Below are 14,504 nucleotides of genomic sequence, written 5' to 3'. Positions count from 1 at the left end.
AATATGCCAGCAAATTTGGAAAACTCAGCAGTGGCCACAGGACTGGAAAAAGTCAGTTTTCATTCCAATTCCAAAGAAAAGCAATGCCAAAGAATGCTCAAACTACCGCACAATTGTACTCATCTCACATGCTAGTAAAGTAATACTCAACATTCTCCAAGCCAGGCTTCAGCAGTATGTGAACCGTGAACTTCCTGATATTCAAGCTGGTTTTAGAAAAGGCAGAGGAACCAGAGATCAAATTGCCAACATCCGCTGGATCATGGAAAAAGCAAGAGAGTTCCAGAAAAACATCTATTTCTGCTTTATTGACTATGCCAAAGCCTTTGACTGTGTGGATGACAATAAATAAACTGTGGGAAATTCTGAAAGAGATGGGAATACCAGACCACCTGATCTGCCTCTTGAGAAATTTGTATGCAGGTCAGGAAGCAACAGTTAGAACTGGACATCGAACAACAGACTGGTTCCAAATAGGAAAAGGAGTACATCAAGGCTGTATATTGTTACCCTGCTTATTTAACTTATATGCAGAGTACATCATGAGAAATACTGGACTGGAAGAAACACAAGCTGGAATCAAGATTGCAGGGAGAAATATCAATAACCTCAGATATGCAGATAACACCACCCTTATGGCAGAAAGTGAAGAGGAACTAAAAAGCCTCTTGATGAAAGTGAAAGAGGAGAGTGAAAAAGTTGGCTTAAAGCTCGACATTCAGAAAATGAAGATCATGGCATCCGGTCCCATCACTTCATGGGGAACAGATGGGGAAACAGTGGAAACAGTGTCAGACTGTATTTATTTGGGCTCCAAAATCACTGCAGATGGTGACTGCAGCCATGAAATTAAAAGACGCTTACTCCTTGGAAGGAAAGTTACGACTAACCTAGATAGCATATTCAAAAGCAGAGACATTACTTTGCCAACAAAGGTACGTCTAGTCAAGGCTATGTTTTTTCCTGTGGTCATGTATGGATGTGAGAGTTGGACTGTGAAGAAGGCTGAGCGCCGAAGAATTGATGCTTTTGAACTATGGTGTTGGAGAAGACTCTTGAGAGTTCCTTGGACTGCAAGGAGATCCAACCAGTCCATTCTGAAGGAGATCAGCCCTGGGATTTCTTTGGAAGGAATGATGCTAAAGCTGAAACTCCAGTACTTTGGCCACCTCATGTGAAGAGTTGACTCATTGGAAAAGACTCTGATGCTTGGAGGGATTGGGGGCAGGAGGAGAAAGGGACGACAGAGGATGAGATGGCTGGATGGCATCACTGACTCGATGGATGTGAGTCTGGGTGAACTCCAGGAGTTGGTGATGGACAGGGAGGCCTGGCATGCTGCGATTCATGGGGTCGCAAAGAGTCGGACACGACTGAGCGACTGATGTGATCTGATTGAACAACTGTTAGTAGTATCTACTATAGTTAAATATACATCTAAACTTACAGCATAGCAATTCTACTCATTGTATGTATGTATCCACCAAGAAATACAAGAAAGTTTGCCTCAATAATAGCCCCAAACTTGAAACAGCCAAATGTTTACCAGAAGAAGAGTAGATAAATATACTTTTCTGCTGCTAAGTCGCTTCAGTCGTGTCCGACTCTGTGCGACCCCATAGACCGCAGCCCGCCAGGGTCCGCCTTCCCTGGGATTCTCCAGGCAAGAACACTGGAGTGGGTTGCCATTTCCTTCTCCAATGCATAAAAGTGAAAGGTGAAAGTGAAGTCGCTCAGTCGTGTCCGACTCTTAGCGACTCCATGGACTGCAGCCTACCAGGCTCCTCCATCCATGGGACTCTCCAAGCAAGAGTACTGGAGTGGGGTGCCATTGCCTTCTCCAATACTTTTCTATTACTCAGAAATAATGATAAGCAAAAGATGTCAGACATGAGACTATATGTTGGATGATTTATATGAACTTCAAGTTCAAACACATTGAATCTATGGTAATAGAAATCAGTTAGTGGGAAGTGAGAGGAGTATAAATAGATCGGAGATTGGACAGAGGCACTGGGAAACCTTCTGGTTGCTGTAAATTGCCTAAAACTTAATCTGGATGGAGATTCACATATGTGTATAAAAATGTTCATCAAACTGTATAAGACAGTTTGGGCACTCTCTATGTATGCTGTAACCAAACATATTATTTGATTTTAGTTCATCCTTGTAAGGGTGAGTGATACTAAAGTAATTTTTTTTTTTTTTTTTTTTTACTAAGGCAGAGAAGTTATGCTAATTCATTGCAGAATTTTAATGTTGGATTGACTTTTCATTTTGTGGCTACTGTAGTGAACCAAGCTCTTATTGTGCTTGATTTTGATCCTCAAAGCTGCTTTACTTTTCAGAATGTTTTCAACTGAGGATTATTATTTTGCATTTCATTGATCTTATACAGATTAGGAGTAGTTTGAGGAGGTTTTAGGTAAGAAGGAAAAGCTTGCCTGAAGTTTGAAAATTTTTCTAAGGATGGGTAGCATATTTTAATATAATGCATATTTAATATATAACTATAATAATTATATAATATATAAATATATTTATATATTAGTGATAATATAGTGGCTGTCTTAAACTATGTATTTTGTCTTTTTTAATATTCTTTCTGTTTTGTACACATTAGTTATTTAATGGAAGTAGATAACAAAAAGAGCTTTTGTATTAACCTAACATGATTAAGGCTGAAAATACATAAAAGCAAAAAGTGGCTGTCAATGAGGATTTGTGATCAAGCTTTCAAAAGTTTAAACATTTTAGCTTATTTGTATTCATGATTTACCCAAGGTTTCCCATTTTACTCACAACTAACAGCTTTCACTAAGTGTTTTTCAAAGACCTTTAGATTATATGCAGTGGACTTGGGGTTTCTGGGTTTCCTGAGTAGTAATTCTTTTTTTTTTAAGATTTTTTTTAATGTGGATCATATTTAAAGTCTTTTTTGAATTTGTTACAATGTAGCTTCTGTTTTTTATGTTTGGGTTTTTTGACTGTGAGGCATGTGGAATCTTAACTCCCCGACCAGGGATTGAACCCGCACACCCTACATTGAAAGGCAAAGTCTTAACCACTGGACCACCAGGTCCCTCCTGAGTAACTCAGGCACTAAGCTCTTGTTTCCTTTTGCCTCTTGTCTTTACAGGCTGCCCTGCAAGTCGGAGGCCATGGAGAAAGGCTGCACCAGTGTCGGGAGGTCATGCTGCTAACTTACAAATCCATCCCCATGCAAGTGGATGGGGAGCCCTGCAGGTTGGCCCCGGCTATGATTCGGATCTCACTGAGGAATCAGGCCAACATGGTGCAGAAGAGCAAGAGGAGAACGTCCATGCCTTTACTCAATGAGTGAGTCTGCCCTCGCCCACCTTTGTGAACACGGAGACCGTGGCAAGCAGGGCACTGAGCATGTGCATGGCCGGAGGCCTCCCTGTGCTGAGAGAGGAGAATAGTCCAGGGACCTCAGCTGTCCCTTGGCCTCTTGCACATATTTCTTCTTCATGTTTACTATACGGTGACCACACGCTTCTTTCAGGAGTAATTGTTGTATGTTAGATTGATGATGCTTTTTCGCCGACCACCCCCTTGAGTATATATTGACTGGGACCAGCCGAAAATCATTGAGTGGTTCAGGGTCATAAAACCTGTCTGGTTAAACGTGTTTGCTTTCATTTTAAGAAGGCACTGTTGGCCTCCTCTTCTTGACCCTGGTCACTTGGAGATTGTTGGTTTCTCCAGGGCAGAAGGTTGGCAGAACTGGGTTTTGGCTCACCTCTCCCCATATTGCATCTCCTTCTGCTTGTTAGTGGACTGTCCCTTTCCCAATGCTCCCAGTTTGGAGTGCATATTCTCTGATGCTTCGACTCAGTTTTTCCATTGCTGGAGAGCATCCTGTTATCTAATAGATGAGACCTGACCCATGACTCAATGCCTGAACAAAATGTAGCCCTCCCGGACCCTTTCCTTTCTTGGGTGCTTTGATAAACTGATTTGGAAAAGGTGATAATGACTGGCTATGTTGAGTGCATATTCATTTTATAGAGTCCCTTTATCTAATTTTTTTTCAATTGTATTTCCATTTATTAGCAATAAAAACATAGAAACCAAAATTAAAAACAATACCATTTACAATCACTCAAAAACCAAAATACATACATATAAATTTAACAACACATGTACAGTATTTGTATACTGAAAAACACAAAGCTCTGGTAAAAGGAAACCAAAAAAAATCTTAAGTAAATGAAGATATATAATCATTTTAATAATTTGGAAAACTCAAGGCAGTTAGGATGTTGATGATCACCAGATTAAGTTATTGATTTAATGCAAAGTTACCAAAATTCCCGTAATACATTTACAATGATTTATTTATAATTAAACAGATATTCCTAAACTTATAGATTCTTTGGGATTTGTAAGCTTTATTTTTATTTTATTTTTTTATAAATTTTATTTTTAAACTTTACAATATTGTATTAGTTTTGCCAAATATCGAAATGAATCTGCCACAGGTATATCTAATTTTTGATTGAAAAATGTCTATTTGGGGTTAGAGAAAGGGATGAAGAAACATGGGGATTTGGGGCATCCTTTTGTGCCTCTTCTATATATCATGCCCCTGTGTCTGACCTGACTTAAGGTAAGGCCATTTCTGGTTTGAATTTTGGCCATTCTTGTGTCACAGTGAGGTACCCTCGGAGGTGCTCCTCCTGTTTGTGGCCCGTGATGCATGGTTATGTATTTGTACTGAATGGCTGGCTTCCTCTAGTGCCTGCGAAGCAAGGGCATGCTTTGCCAAGGGATTTACTGAGTCAATGTGACAACTATAGAAGTGCGTAGAATGAACCCATGACACAGGGGTTATGACTCTCTGCCAAAGCTTCGCCCCTGTTCTGAAAAGGCAGATGTTGAAGAGTAGCATTCGTCGGGGCTCATAAAGTGTTTTCCTCTGTAGCCTCTGCTTCTAAGCTTGAGGGGTCTTCTCTCCTCTGCGCCCTCTTATTCGAGAATCACTCTGCGCTTGCCCAGCATTTTTTCTAGATCCTTATCCACAGGGCTGGTGTAGTTGCCTTTTTCATTTTGTTTACATTTTGCAGCTAGAGAAACTCTAGGGTCATTTTGGCTGCTTTTTCTATTCTCCGCCTTTCCCTGCTATTAGGTTGGATATACACTTCATGAGTTTCAGGCAAGGTGTCAGCAGTAGTATACAGCTGGCCATACTCTTTCTTAAAAATGTTCAGAGTTAAGCTGTGAACTATAGGTTTGAGAGAATATCTGAACTACAAAGTGGTAAGTCCTCTCTGAGATAGTCCAGGTTGTTTTGGGTCACTTGTAGGTCGCTTGTTAGCAGGGCTAAAATTTCTTAGTATCTACAGGCAAACAGCTCTCATTTTCATGCCTGGCGCTTCTACCTTTAATAGTCTTATCAGACATGTAATTATTTTGGGGTGTTTAGTTTCAAACAATTTTTGCCCTTGAGAAAAAAAAAAGTTGTTTTTGTTCAGAAACTGTATTAAGAATTTATTGGGGCTTTCTTCACGTATTAAAATCAAAAGTAAAGAGTTGGGTTTTTTGGTACATGTGGTACATGTGATGTGACTTCACAGATTTAGCTGCGAGGGTGTTCAAGAAGCGATTTCATCTCAAAAATGCAGTTACTTGCCACCAGGGGGCAGTGGTGCCTCCATCTAGGCAGCCTCAGACTCGAAGGTAAGACTTCTGTGAAATGGCAGTAATAATATTCTGTCCGTTTCTTAAAAGGACATATATATATAATCTTAAAGATTATCAAAGATCTTGATTCCGACTTATTAAAAGTATCCTTCAACACTGCATTTTTAGAAAATCTGTCACCCACTACTCTTATTCACCCCCTGTGATTAGACCGCTTCTTTCTGTTTGGAAATCCAGCTTTTTCCACTAAATTTCCAAGTGGCGTTTCCAGTGTAAGGGAAGCCTGGCCACCGATACCTCCTTAGGCGTTTTCTTCCACGTTCTGAGTCCGTCAAGCTTTTCGTTCTTTAGGCCACCGCTGTGCAAAGTTCACCTTTGCAGTCCAGACAGAGAGCAGCAGGGCCTGTCTTGAACGTCATCGTATTTCTGCTCTCCTGTTGCTCTTCTTGAGTTTGTCCCTTCCTTCCTTTTCATCTGTTCGCTTTGGCTCGAGTTCACACTCCCTCGAGTTCACACTCCCATCGACACATCACCTTCCCTGAGAATCCTTTTCCTTCTGCTTCTGGCCATTCAATACACCACTCGGCGTTCCTGCAGCGCACTTGTTACTTCTGTCACACCGTTTATCAAAACTAGTGTCCTTACTGGTTGACTTGTCTCCTCTGCTCTGGGGGGACACCCTGGGGTTTTCCTCGCAGGGTCCCCAGTGCCTGTCTGTGTGCAGAGTCTTAATGTTACATGTTGAACAAGGGACTCCCACATGCACCAGATCTATAATGTCCCATCTGTTGCATTTCTCAGGAACCGATTCCAAAATAACATAAATCTAAAACTTTGTGAGTATAAAAATAATATAGAAAATCTCTTGATCGTATTTTATGGTAGCAAGTGGAAGATATATGCTTAAGAATTTCAAGATCTGGTACACATGGATGGCTGGAGAAAATCCCATGAGAAACAGCTAAATGGTTTTCATGATGCCCCTCGATCTTTACTTCTGCAAAAAAAAAAAAATTTCTAAAAAAATATTTCTTGGCTTGTGATCCCATTTGCTATTACCATATACAAACTAAAAGACTAGCTTGGCCCATTAGGTTCACTATCCCCTCCTCTGCCCACCCCATTGATACGGAGCATATGCCTTTATATGTCATTTATGGCTTATGAATCTACTTCAGATTTGACGCTAATAAATACCATCCACCCCAAAAGTAATTGAGCAGGTTTGTCTAGGTTCATATTCATGTATTAGTGACATGATAGCCAGATAAATCTGATCTTGCTATTTGAAAGGCACTCTTGAAGGAGATCAGAAGTTCTACATGAACTCAGGTCCTTAGGAAGATCTTAGCCTGAGTTCTCTAGCAATTAAGACAGCATTGTGAAGGGTGACTGCATACTCCAAGGGAAAGGTTTTCAGTTGGCAGACTCTGAATTGGGCAACTGGGTTCCACCATCCTGGGCTGCTGAGTACTATTGGTGATAACTGATAGCCCTTTGAGGATAATAAGGAGTTAATTCGTGGGAGGCTTCATATAAGAATTTACATACCCAGCAGAAATGAGGGAGTAGGGTTATAGGGAAAAGATGGATTGGGGAAAAGTGTTATACTGAAACCATTCAAATGGTCTGAGAAAGTAAGAGTTGTTACTAATAACATAAAAGTAACAGGAAATGTGGGGTTTCATTTCTTCAGTTCCACATTTTATCTTTTGTGGTAGCCATAGAAGATCCTCTCTTTTATTTTATTTTTTTTAAAGGAGGGGTAGAGAACAGAGAGAAGTCTATGGTTTCACTCCGCTGCCAAGAGTATCAGTGGAATTACAGCATCGTTGTGATGAAATTAGGCTTTCTTGGTATGACCGTAAAGTTTTTGTTGGGTGGCTCTGTTCAAGATGGTTTTTCTTTTGACATGAACATTTCAACAAAGCCCTGGGCTCATGAGGACTATTTGTTAAACGATTCAGTTTACCTTGATTCTGCTGGAAGACGAGTCGACTGGGCCAGCCTACCACCCGTGTGTGTGTGTGTGTGTGTGTGTGTGTCTGTGCACACGCACAGATGGATGCCCTGTGAGACCTAGAGCCAGAGAGGACCGTGGTGCCCGCAGCCCCGCGCAGCACCGCGCTCCTGCAGCAACTGCAGGCGCCCTGCCTCGCGCCCCAGTCTGCGGCTTGCCTGAGCCCCGGCCCTGCCATGTGTCCCGTTGGCTTCGTCGCTATCACTGGCTTTTTGGATTCTTTCTGTGGCTGGCTTGGTTTTCCTTTTCTTTTCATTCACTGTTTGGTGACGCGCTCATTTAAGTTCTGTTTAAATTTTGTGTGTCTCTCTTTCTCTCTCCCGGCTTGTTCCCTGTCTGTCCACGCTGTTTTGCTGACTGTCTTCGCTGCTCATTCCCTGCTGCCTCTAGTATCCATCAGGTGCAAGCTGCGGACCTGCGGAGAGTGTCTGCCCCCCCAGGCTCCTTCACCATGTGAGTACAAAACCGTTCTGTTTTTACATTGTGTCTCTCAGCCTCATCTCCTCCCCAGGGCCAGAGGACCTGCTTCCTCGTCCTTCACAGGTCTGCTTCTCAGACAAAGAACCGCCTTGCTGTGATTGTCCCCTTTAGCCCTTCTTTGATTTGAGACGCAGCTGTGAAGTTCTCTGTGTTTTATTCATCTCAGTCTTCTATGAGTTCACAGTTTAAGTTTTTTGATTAGATACTTCAGGGTCCAGAGTTGCATGGGGTTGTATGAAATTCCATACCAAGCTTTGGTTTCTATGGAAAGTAAACCCATTAGGCCATTCCATCATCTATGGCTCTGACCTTGAAGTAGCACCCGCTACTCTTGATTCTGTGGGTGGACCCCTGAAATTATTGATATGTGCGGAGCTTTCAGTGTATGTACGTGCATCTGTGCATTTTTCCGGGTTGAGCATCCGTAGTGGGAATAAATGATCAGTGACCCAAAGTTGTTAGTGATTGGCAAAATGCATTGTATGCATAGTAGTTTGTACTTAGCACACTTTATGCTTTTTTTTTTTTTTCTGGTGAAGAACAGAAAGAAATTATTTTTTTTAGCACTTCAGGACTTTTTTATGCTGTTTCTTCTTTCTTGCCCTTGCTTCTTTTCTCCATCTTACATATACTTAATATAATATTATGTTTCAGGTGCTGTTAAAGGTGCTTTACATATGTCAACTAACTTACTCCCCAACACCCCTATGCTATAAGTGGTATTATTGCCTCCATGTTATATATGAGGGATCTGATGAACAGAGAAGTTAAGTAACTTCAGGAAGGTCACACAGCTAGTAAGTGGTAGACTAGGATTCATACTTCTGCAGGCTGTTTTCAAAATTCATGTTCTTAACAATTTATAATCTGCTGTTTTTTATCTATCAGTATCCTTTGTATTTCTCAGAGCTCAGTTGAATAACTGCCTTTGCTAAGAACTATACCTTGAGTATTTCTGGTAGAACTAGTTATGTCCTTATTAGAATTCACTATTATAATGTTGTACTTATTATAGTTCTCAAGGTATAATTGATTAGTACTAATTATATTAGCTCTATATCTGTGTGTATCCCACACTACACTTAGGCCACTTGAAATCATTTGCAGTATCTTCCTATGACTTTTGTATTCCCAGGCCTGATCACAGACCTTAACACAAAGTATTCTGAAATTAGAAAGAATTGTTTGTTGGTTGGTGGAATGAATGAAAGAATGCATGCCTAAATAGAACCATGCCAATATCTAACATCCAGGGATGTGCCAATGCGATTCCTAAAGTTGTTATTATATAATTTTACTTTCAACTCTAATCTTGTGGAAACATGCTTATTTATTCATTTATTGCAAAATGTTTTTTTTTAACTTTATAATATTGTATTGGTTTTGCCATATATCATCATGAATCTGCCACAGGTATACATGTGTTCCGCATCCTGAACCTTCCTCCCTCCTCCCTCCCCGTACCATCCATCTGGGTCGTCCCAGTGCACCAGCCCCAAGCATCCAGTATCGTGCATCGAACCTGGACTGGCGACTCGTTTCATATATGATATTATACATGTTTCAATGCCAATCTCCCAAATCATCCCCCCCTCCCTCTCCCACAGAGTCCAAAAGACTGTTGTATACATCATTGTCTCTTTTGCTGTCTCGTATATATGGAATTTAGAAAGATGGTAACAATAACTCTGTATATAAGACAAAAAGTTTTTCTAAAAGTGTTATTTTGTACTCGCTCTGTGTCCGTTGCTGTTTTCTGCCTGGTATTTAGGGTTGAGCACAACAACCCTATACTTTCATGGAACTCAGTATTGACTGGTCAGACAACAAGAAAATAGCATTTACTTTCTAATTTGGCAGCTGTTACTGGGGTATATTTTTCTACATAAGTCCTGTTCAGTAAATTTGAGTCCAGAATGGCTCTCAGTGTTCATTATTTTCAGCACCTTTGTTGATAGAGTTCAAACAATTGAGAATATCAACAGCAGACACGCAGGTGATATTTGTCATATTTCTATTGCCATTTAAGCTTTGGTTGTGTTCGTTTTCATCATATAATTTAAATGAGGCTCTTTGTTCCTTTCTTTTCTTTTTCCAGGCATGTATGCTATAGGAAGGTGAACTGTCCTGTTAGTTTTCATAGATTATAACAGGACCCCAGATATGACCACTTAAAACTTGACTATTGATCTAAAGTATTTTATACTTATATATACTATGTTAATTAGTGCATATTATAGATTTTATATCTGTATAACTGATGACTTATATAATAAGTATTTATTAGAGTATTATCCTAAAAATTCGATAACTAAACACTGTCCAATAGAGCAAGGAAAGTGGAGAAAAAATCCAAGCACAATAATAAGCATTGTCTTTATATATTGGGCTGGCCAAAAAGTTGGTTCGGGTTTTTCTCTAAGATTGTATGGAAAAACCCAAACTCACTTTTTGGCTAAGCCAATATTATGGCAGAGGTAAATTTAGCTTAGACCCACTCCCGTGCTGCCGTTGGCAGCAGTGTTTGAGAATCACATTAACCTTGCCTGGGTCCTCACGAAAGTCAGGATTCCAGTTTAGGGAGCTAAACTTTTTTTTTTCTTTTTTTACTCTTGTATCAGCTATTCTCTGCTCAGAACAACTCTTTTTTACAGAAGATCTTTCCTTTGGGAGAAACCTCTTTATGCTGTTTCTAAAGCAAATGTTACTTTCATAAAGCAACTTGAATTATCTTTTCTATTTAGCTTTCCTATGACTTTTTTTTTTAATTAGGGAGGAAGTCATGGTTTTGACAACATAATGCATAAATTATTAGGAATTGCGGCATACTATTAATATGTGCTTACAGGGGAAATTTCAGCTTTACACAAAGGAGAACCTTGAAATTTTTGTTTTGCCCATATATGAGGGTAAACTGAACTGAACTGGTGAGGGTAAAGCATCTTCCTGCCAATTCAGGAGACACAGGAGACTCAGGTTCAATCCTTGGGTCAGGAAGATCCCCTGGGTTGGGGGAAAGGGCAACCCACTCCAGTATTCTTGCCCAGAAAATCCCATAGACAGAGGAGCCCAGTGAGCTACATCCATGGAGTTGCAAAGAGTCAGACATGGCTGAGTGACAACAATAGCAACAAATCAAAGGTATTTAGTGCCTTCATCCAATAGAACAAAATAAAGTAAATGAATTATTTCACTACAAGTTTTATGTTCTGTACCTTTTTTTTTTTTTTTTACATCAGAGAAAAGCTATAATTCCCAGAGTTGGCTTCAGTTCAGTCGCTCAGTCGTGTCCAACTCTTTACAACCCCATGGACTGCAGCACGCCAGGATTCCCTGTCCATCACCAACTCCTGGAGCTTGCTCAAACTCATGTCCATTGAGTCAGTGATGCCATCCAACCATCTCATCCTCTGTCATCCCCTTCTCCTCGTGCCTTCAATCTTTCCCAGCATCAGGGTCTTTTCTAATGAGTCAGTTCTTGGCATCAGGTGACCAAAGTATTGGAGCTTCAGCTTCAACATCAGTGTCTCCGATGAATAATAGGGACTGATTTCCTTTAGAGTTGACTGGTTTGATCTCTTTGCAGTCCAAGGGACTCTCAAAACAGTCCAAGGGACAGTTCAAAAGCATCAATTCTTTAGCACTCAACTTTCCTTACGATCCAACTCTCACATCCGTACATGACTACTGGAAAAACCATAGCTTTACTGGACAGACCTTTGTTGGCAAAATAATGTCTCTGCTTTTTAATATACTGTCTCGGTTGGTCATAGCTTTTCTTCCAAGGAGCAAGCATCTTTTAATTTCATGGCTGCAGTCACTATCTGCAGTGATTTTAGAGCCGGAGAAAATAAAGTCTGTCACTGTTTCCATTGTTTTCCTGTTTTCCATAAAGTGATGGGGCCAGATGCCATGTTCTTCATTTTTTGAATGTTGAGTTTTAAGCCAGCTTTTTCACTCTTCTCTTTCGCCTTCATCAAGAGGCTCTTTAGTTCCTCTTCACTTTCTGCCATGAGGATGGTGTCATCTGCATATCTGAGGTTATTGATATTTCCCCTGGCAGTCTTTATTCTACCTTGTGCTTCATCCGGCCCAGCATTTCACATGATGTACCCTGCATATAAGTTAAATAAGCAGGGTGACAATATACAGCCTTGATGTACTCCTTTCCCATTTTGGAACCAGTCCATTGTTCTATGTCCTATTCTAACTGTTGCTTCTTGACCTGCATACAGATTTCTCAGGCCAGTCAAGTGGTTTGGTATTCCCATCTCTTGAAGAATTTTCCTCAGTTTGTTGTGATCCATACAGTCAAAGGCTTTGGCATGGTCAATAAAGCAGAAGTAGATCTTTTTTTTTTTTTTTTTCCTGGAATTCTCTTGCTTTTTCTATGATCCAATGGATGTTGGCAATCTGATCTCTGGTTCCTCTGCCTTTTCTAAATCTAGCTTGAACATCTAGAAGTTCTTGGTTCATGTACTGTTGAAGCCTAGGTTGGAGAACTTTGAGCATTATTTTGCTAGTGTGTGAGATGAGTGCAATTCTGTGGTTGTTTGAACATTCTTTGGCTTTGGAATGAAATGGTATTGGAATGAAATACCTTTCTTTGGTATTGGCATGAAAACTGACCTTTGCCAGTCCTGTGGCCACTGCTGAGTTTTTCTAATTTGCTGGCATATTGAGTGCAGCACTTTCACAGCAGCATCTTTTAGGATTTGAAATAGCTCAACTGGAATTCCATCACCTCCACTAGCTTTGTTCATAGTGATGCTTCCTAAGGCCCTCTTGACTTCACATTCCAGGATGCCTGGCTCTAGGTGAGTGATCGCACCATTATGGTTATCTGTGTTATGAAGATCTTTTTTGTATAGTTCTTCTGTGTATTCTTGCTATCTCTTCTTAATATAGCATACCTTGTAACCTGGCCATTCTTACTTTTTTTCTTTTTTATAAAGATATAATTGACAGCTAGCATTATATTAGCTTCAAGTGTACCACATAATTATTCAGTGTTTGTTTATATTGTGAAATGATCATCACAGTAAGTCTAGTTAATATTGAGTTGGCCAAAAAGTTCATCCAACTTTTTCCATGTGAAACCCAGTATCTATCATCATATATAGTTACAATAGTTTTTTCTTATGATGAGAGCTTTTAAGATCTCTTAGCAACTTTAAAATAGACAATGCAATGCTATTAATTCTAGTCACCATGTAGTCACCACATTACATCCCTAGGATTTATTTATTTTATAATGGATGCTTGTACCTTTTGACTCCCTTCACCGCATTCACCCTTGCCTCCCCAGTGCTCCTCAAAGAATTATTAGAGCAGTCCCTCAATTAATAAATTCATTATAATTAATGCCTTTACAGTAGAATCCCTGTTGAAGACTACATACACGCACTATCTCATAAATCCTGAATATTAATGTTATGTGGTCATGCCCCAAAAGCCCCCAAAAGTGTGTAACTGTAAAATGAGTCTTTCTGGAACTCTTTAACTTTTAGGAGTTCTTTTCATTAAGTTCTGTTTCTCTCCTGCTCTTCCTTTACCAAAATGAAATAATGTGAACTGGTTACATCTAAAGTATTCATTTTCTATCTTTTAAAAATATTATTCAGTGTCTACTTTAGATGCCAGATACTCTGTGGGAGTCTGGAGAAAAGAGATTAGAAAGCTAAGGTTACTGCCCTGGAGAAATGGATGCACTGTAGGAATAGACCTAGTGTTAACACAATTATGACACAATGTGAGAAGCATCCAAATAGAGATTCTGGTTGTACTTCATGTGAATAACCTTTTATTGAGTATTTATTATATTTGTTTTTATACTTTAAAATTAATATAGGGTCAAATTGACTTTTTTTGATATATAGTTCCCACTTTTAAGACATGTATTGATCCATTTAGCCAGCATCAAAATCAGGCTATAGAAGGGTTCTGTCATTCCAAAAAGCTGCCTTGTAATCTATTTCCTTTATGATCACACCCTCTAATCCCTGCATCTCTCATCTCAACCTCTGGCAACCGCTGATTGTTATAGTTTTGTGTTTTGAAAAAGTGAAAGTGTTAGTTGCATCAGTCATGCCTGACTCTTTGCAACCCCATGGACTGTAGCCCACAGTAGGCTTCTCTGTCCATGGAATTCTCTACGTAAGAATGCTGGAGTGGGTTGCCATTTCCTTCTCCGGGGGATCTTCCTGACCCAGGGATTGAACCTGGGTCTCCTGCATTGCAGGCAGATTCTTTACTATCTGAGCCACCAAAATTGGCAGCCCCAGTTTTCTGTTCTAGAGAATGCCGTATACATGGAATCACACAATATGCAACCTTT

At 40.0% G+C, this 14,504-nt stretch overlaps 1 protein-coding gene across 2 annotated transcripts in view; it reads left to right on the top strand.

Annotated features, from left to right (window-relative positions):
* The window catches only part of DGKI (diacylglycerol kinase iota), a 515,206-nt gene that overhangs the window by 342,306 nt on the left and 158,396 nt on the right, over nucleotides 1-14,504 (top strand). For both annotated transcript variants that reach the window (XM_061414831.1, XM_061414832.1), the window contains exon 20: nucleotides 3,140-3,339. In XM_061414831.1, the coding sequence (XP_061270815.1) occupies nucleotides 3,140-3,339 (200 nt within the window). The remainder of the gene's footprint in view (nucleotides 1-3,139; nucleotides 3,340-14,504) is intronic.

This window comes from Bos javanicus, chromosome 4 (assembly GCF_032452875.1).
Source record: "Bos javanicus breed banteng chromosome 4, ARS-OSU_banteng_1.0, whole genome shotgun sequence".
Classification (NCBI taxonomy): Eukaryota; Metazoa; Chordata; class Mammalia; order Artiodactyla; family Bovidae; genus Bos; species Bos javanicus.
The sequence above is the reverse complement of the archived record's forward strand: the minus strand, read 5'-3'. Positions and strand labels throughout refer to the sequence as shown.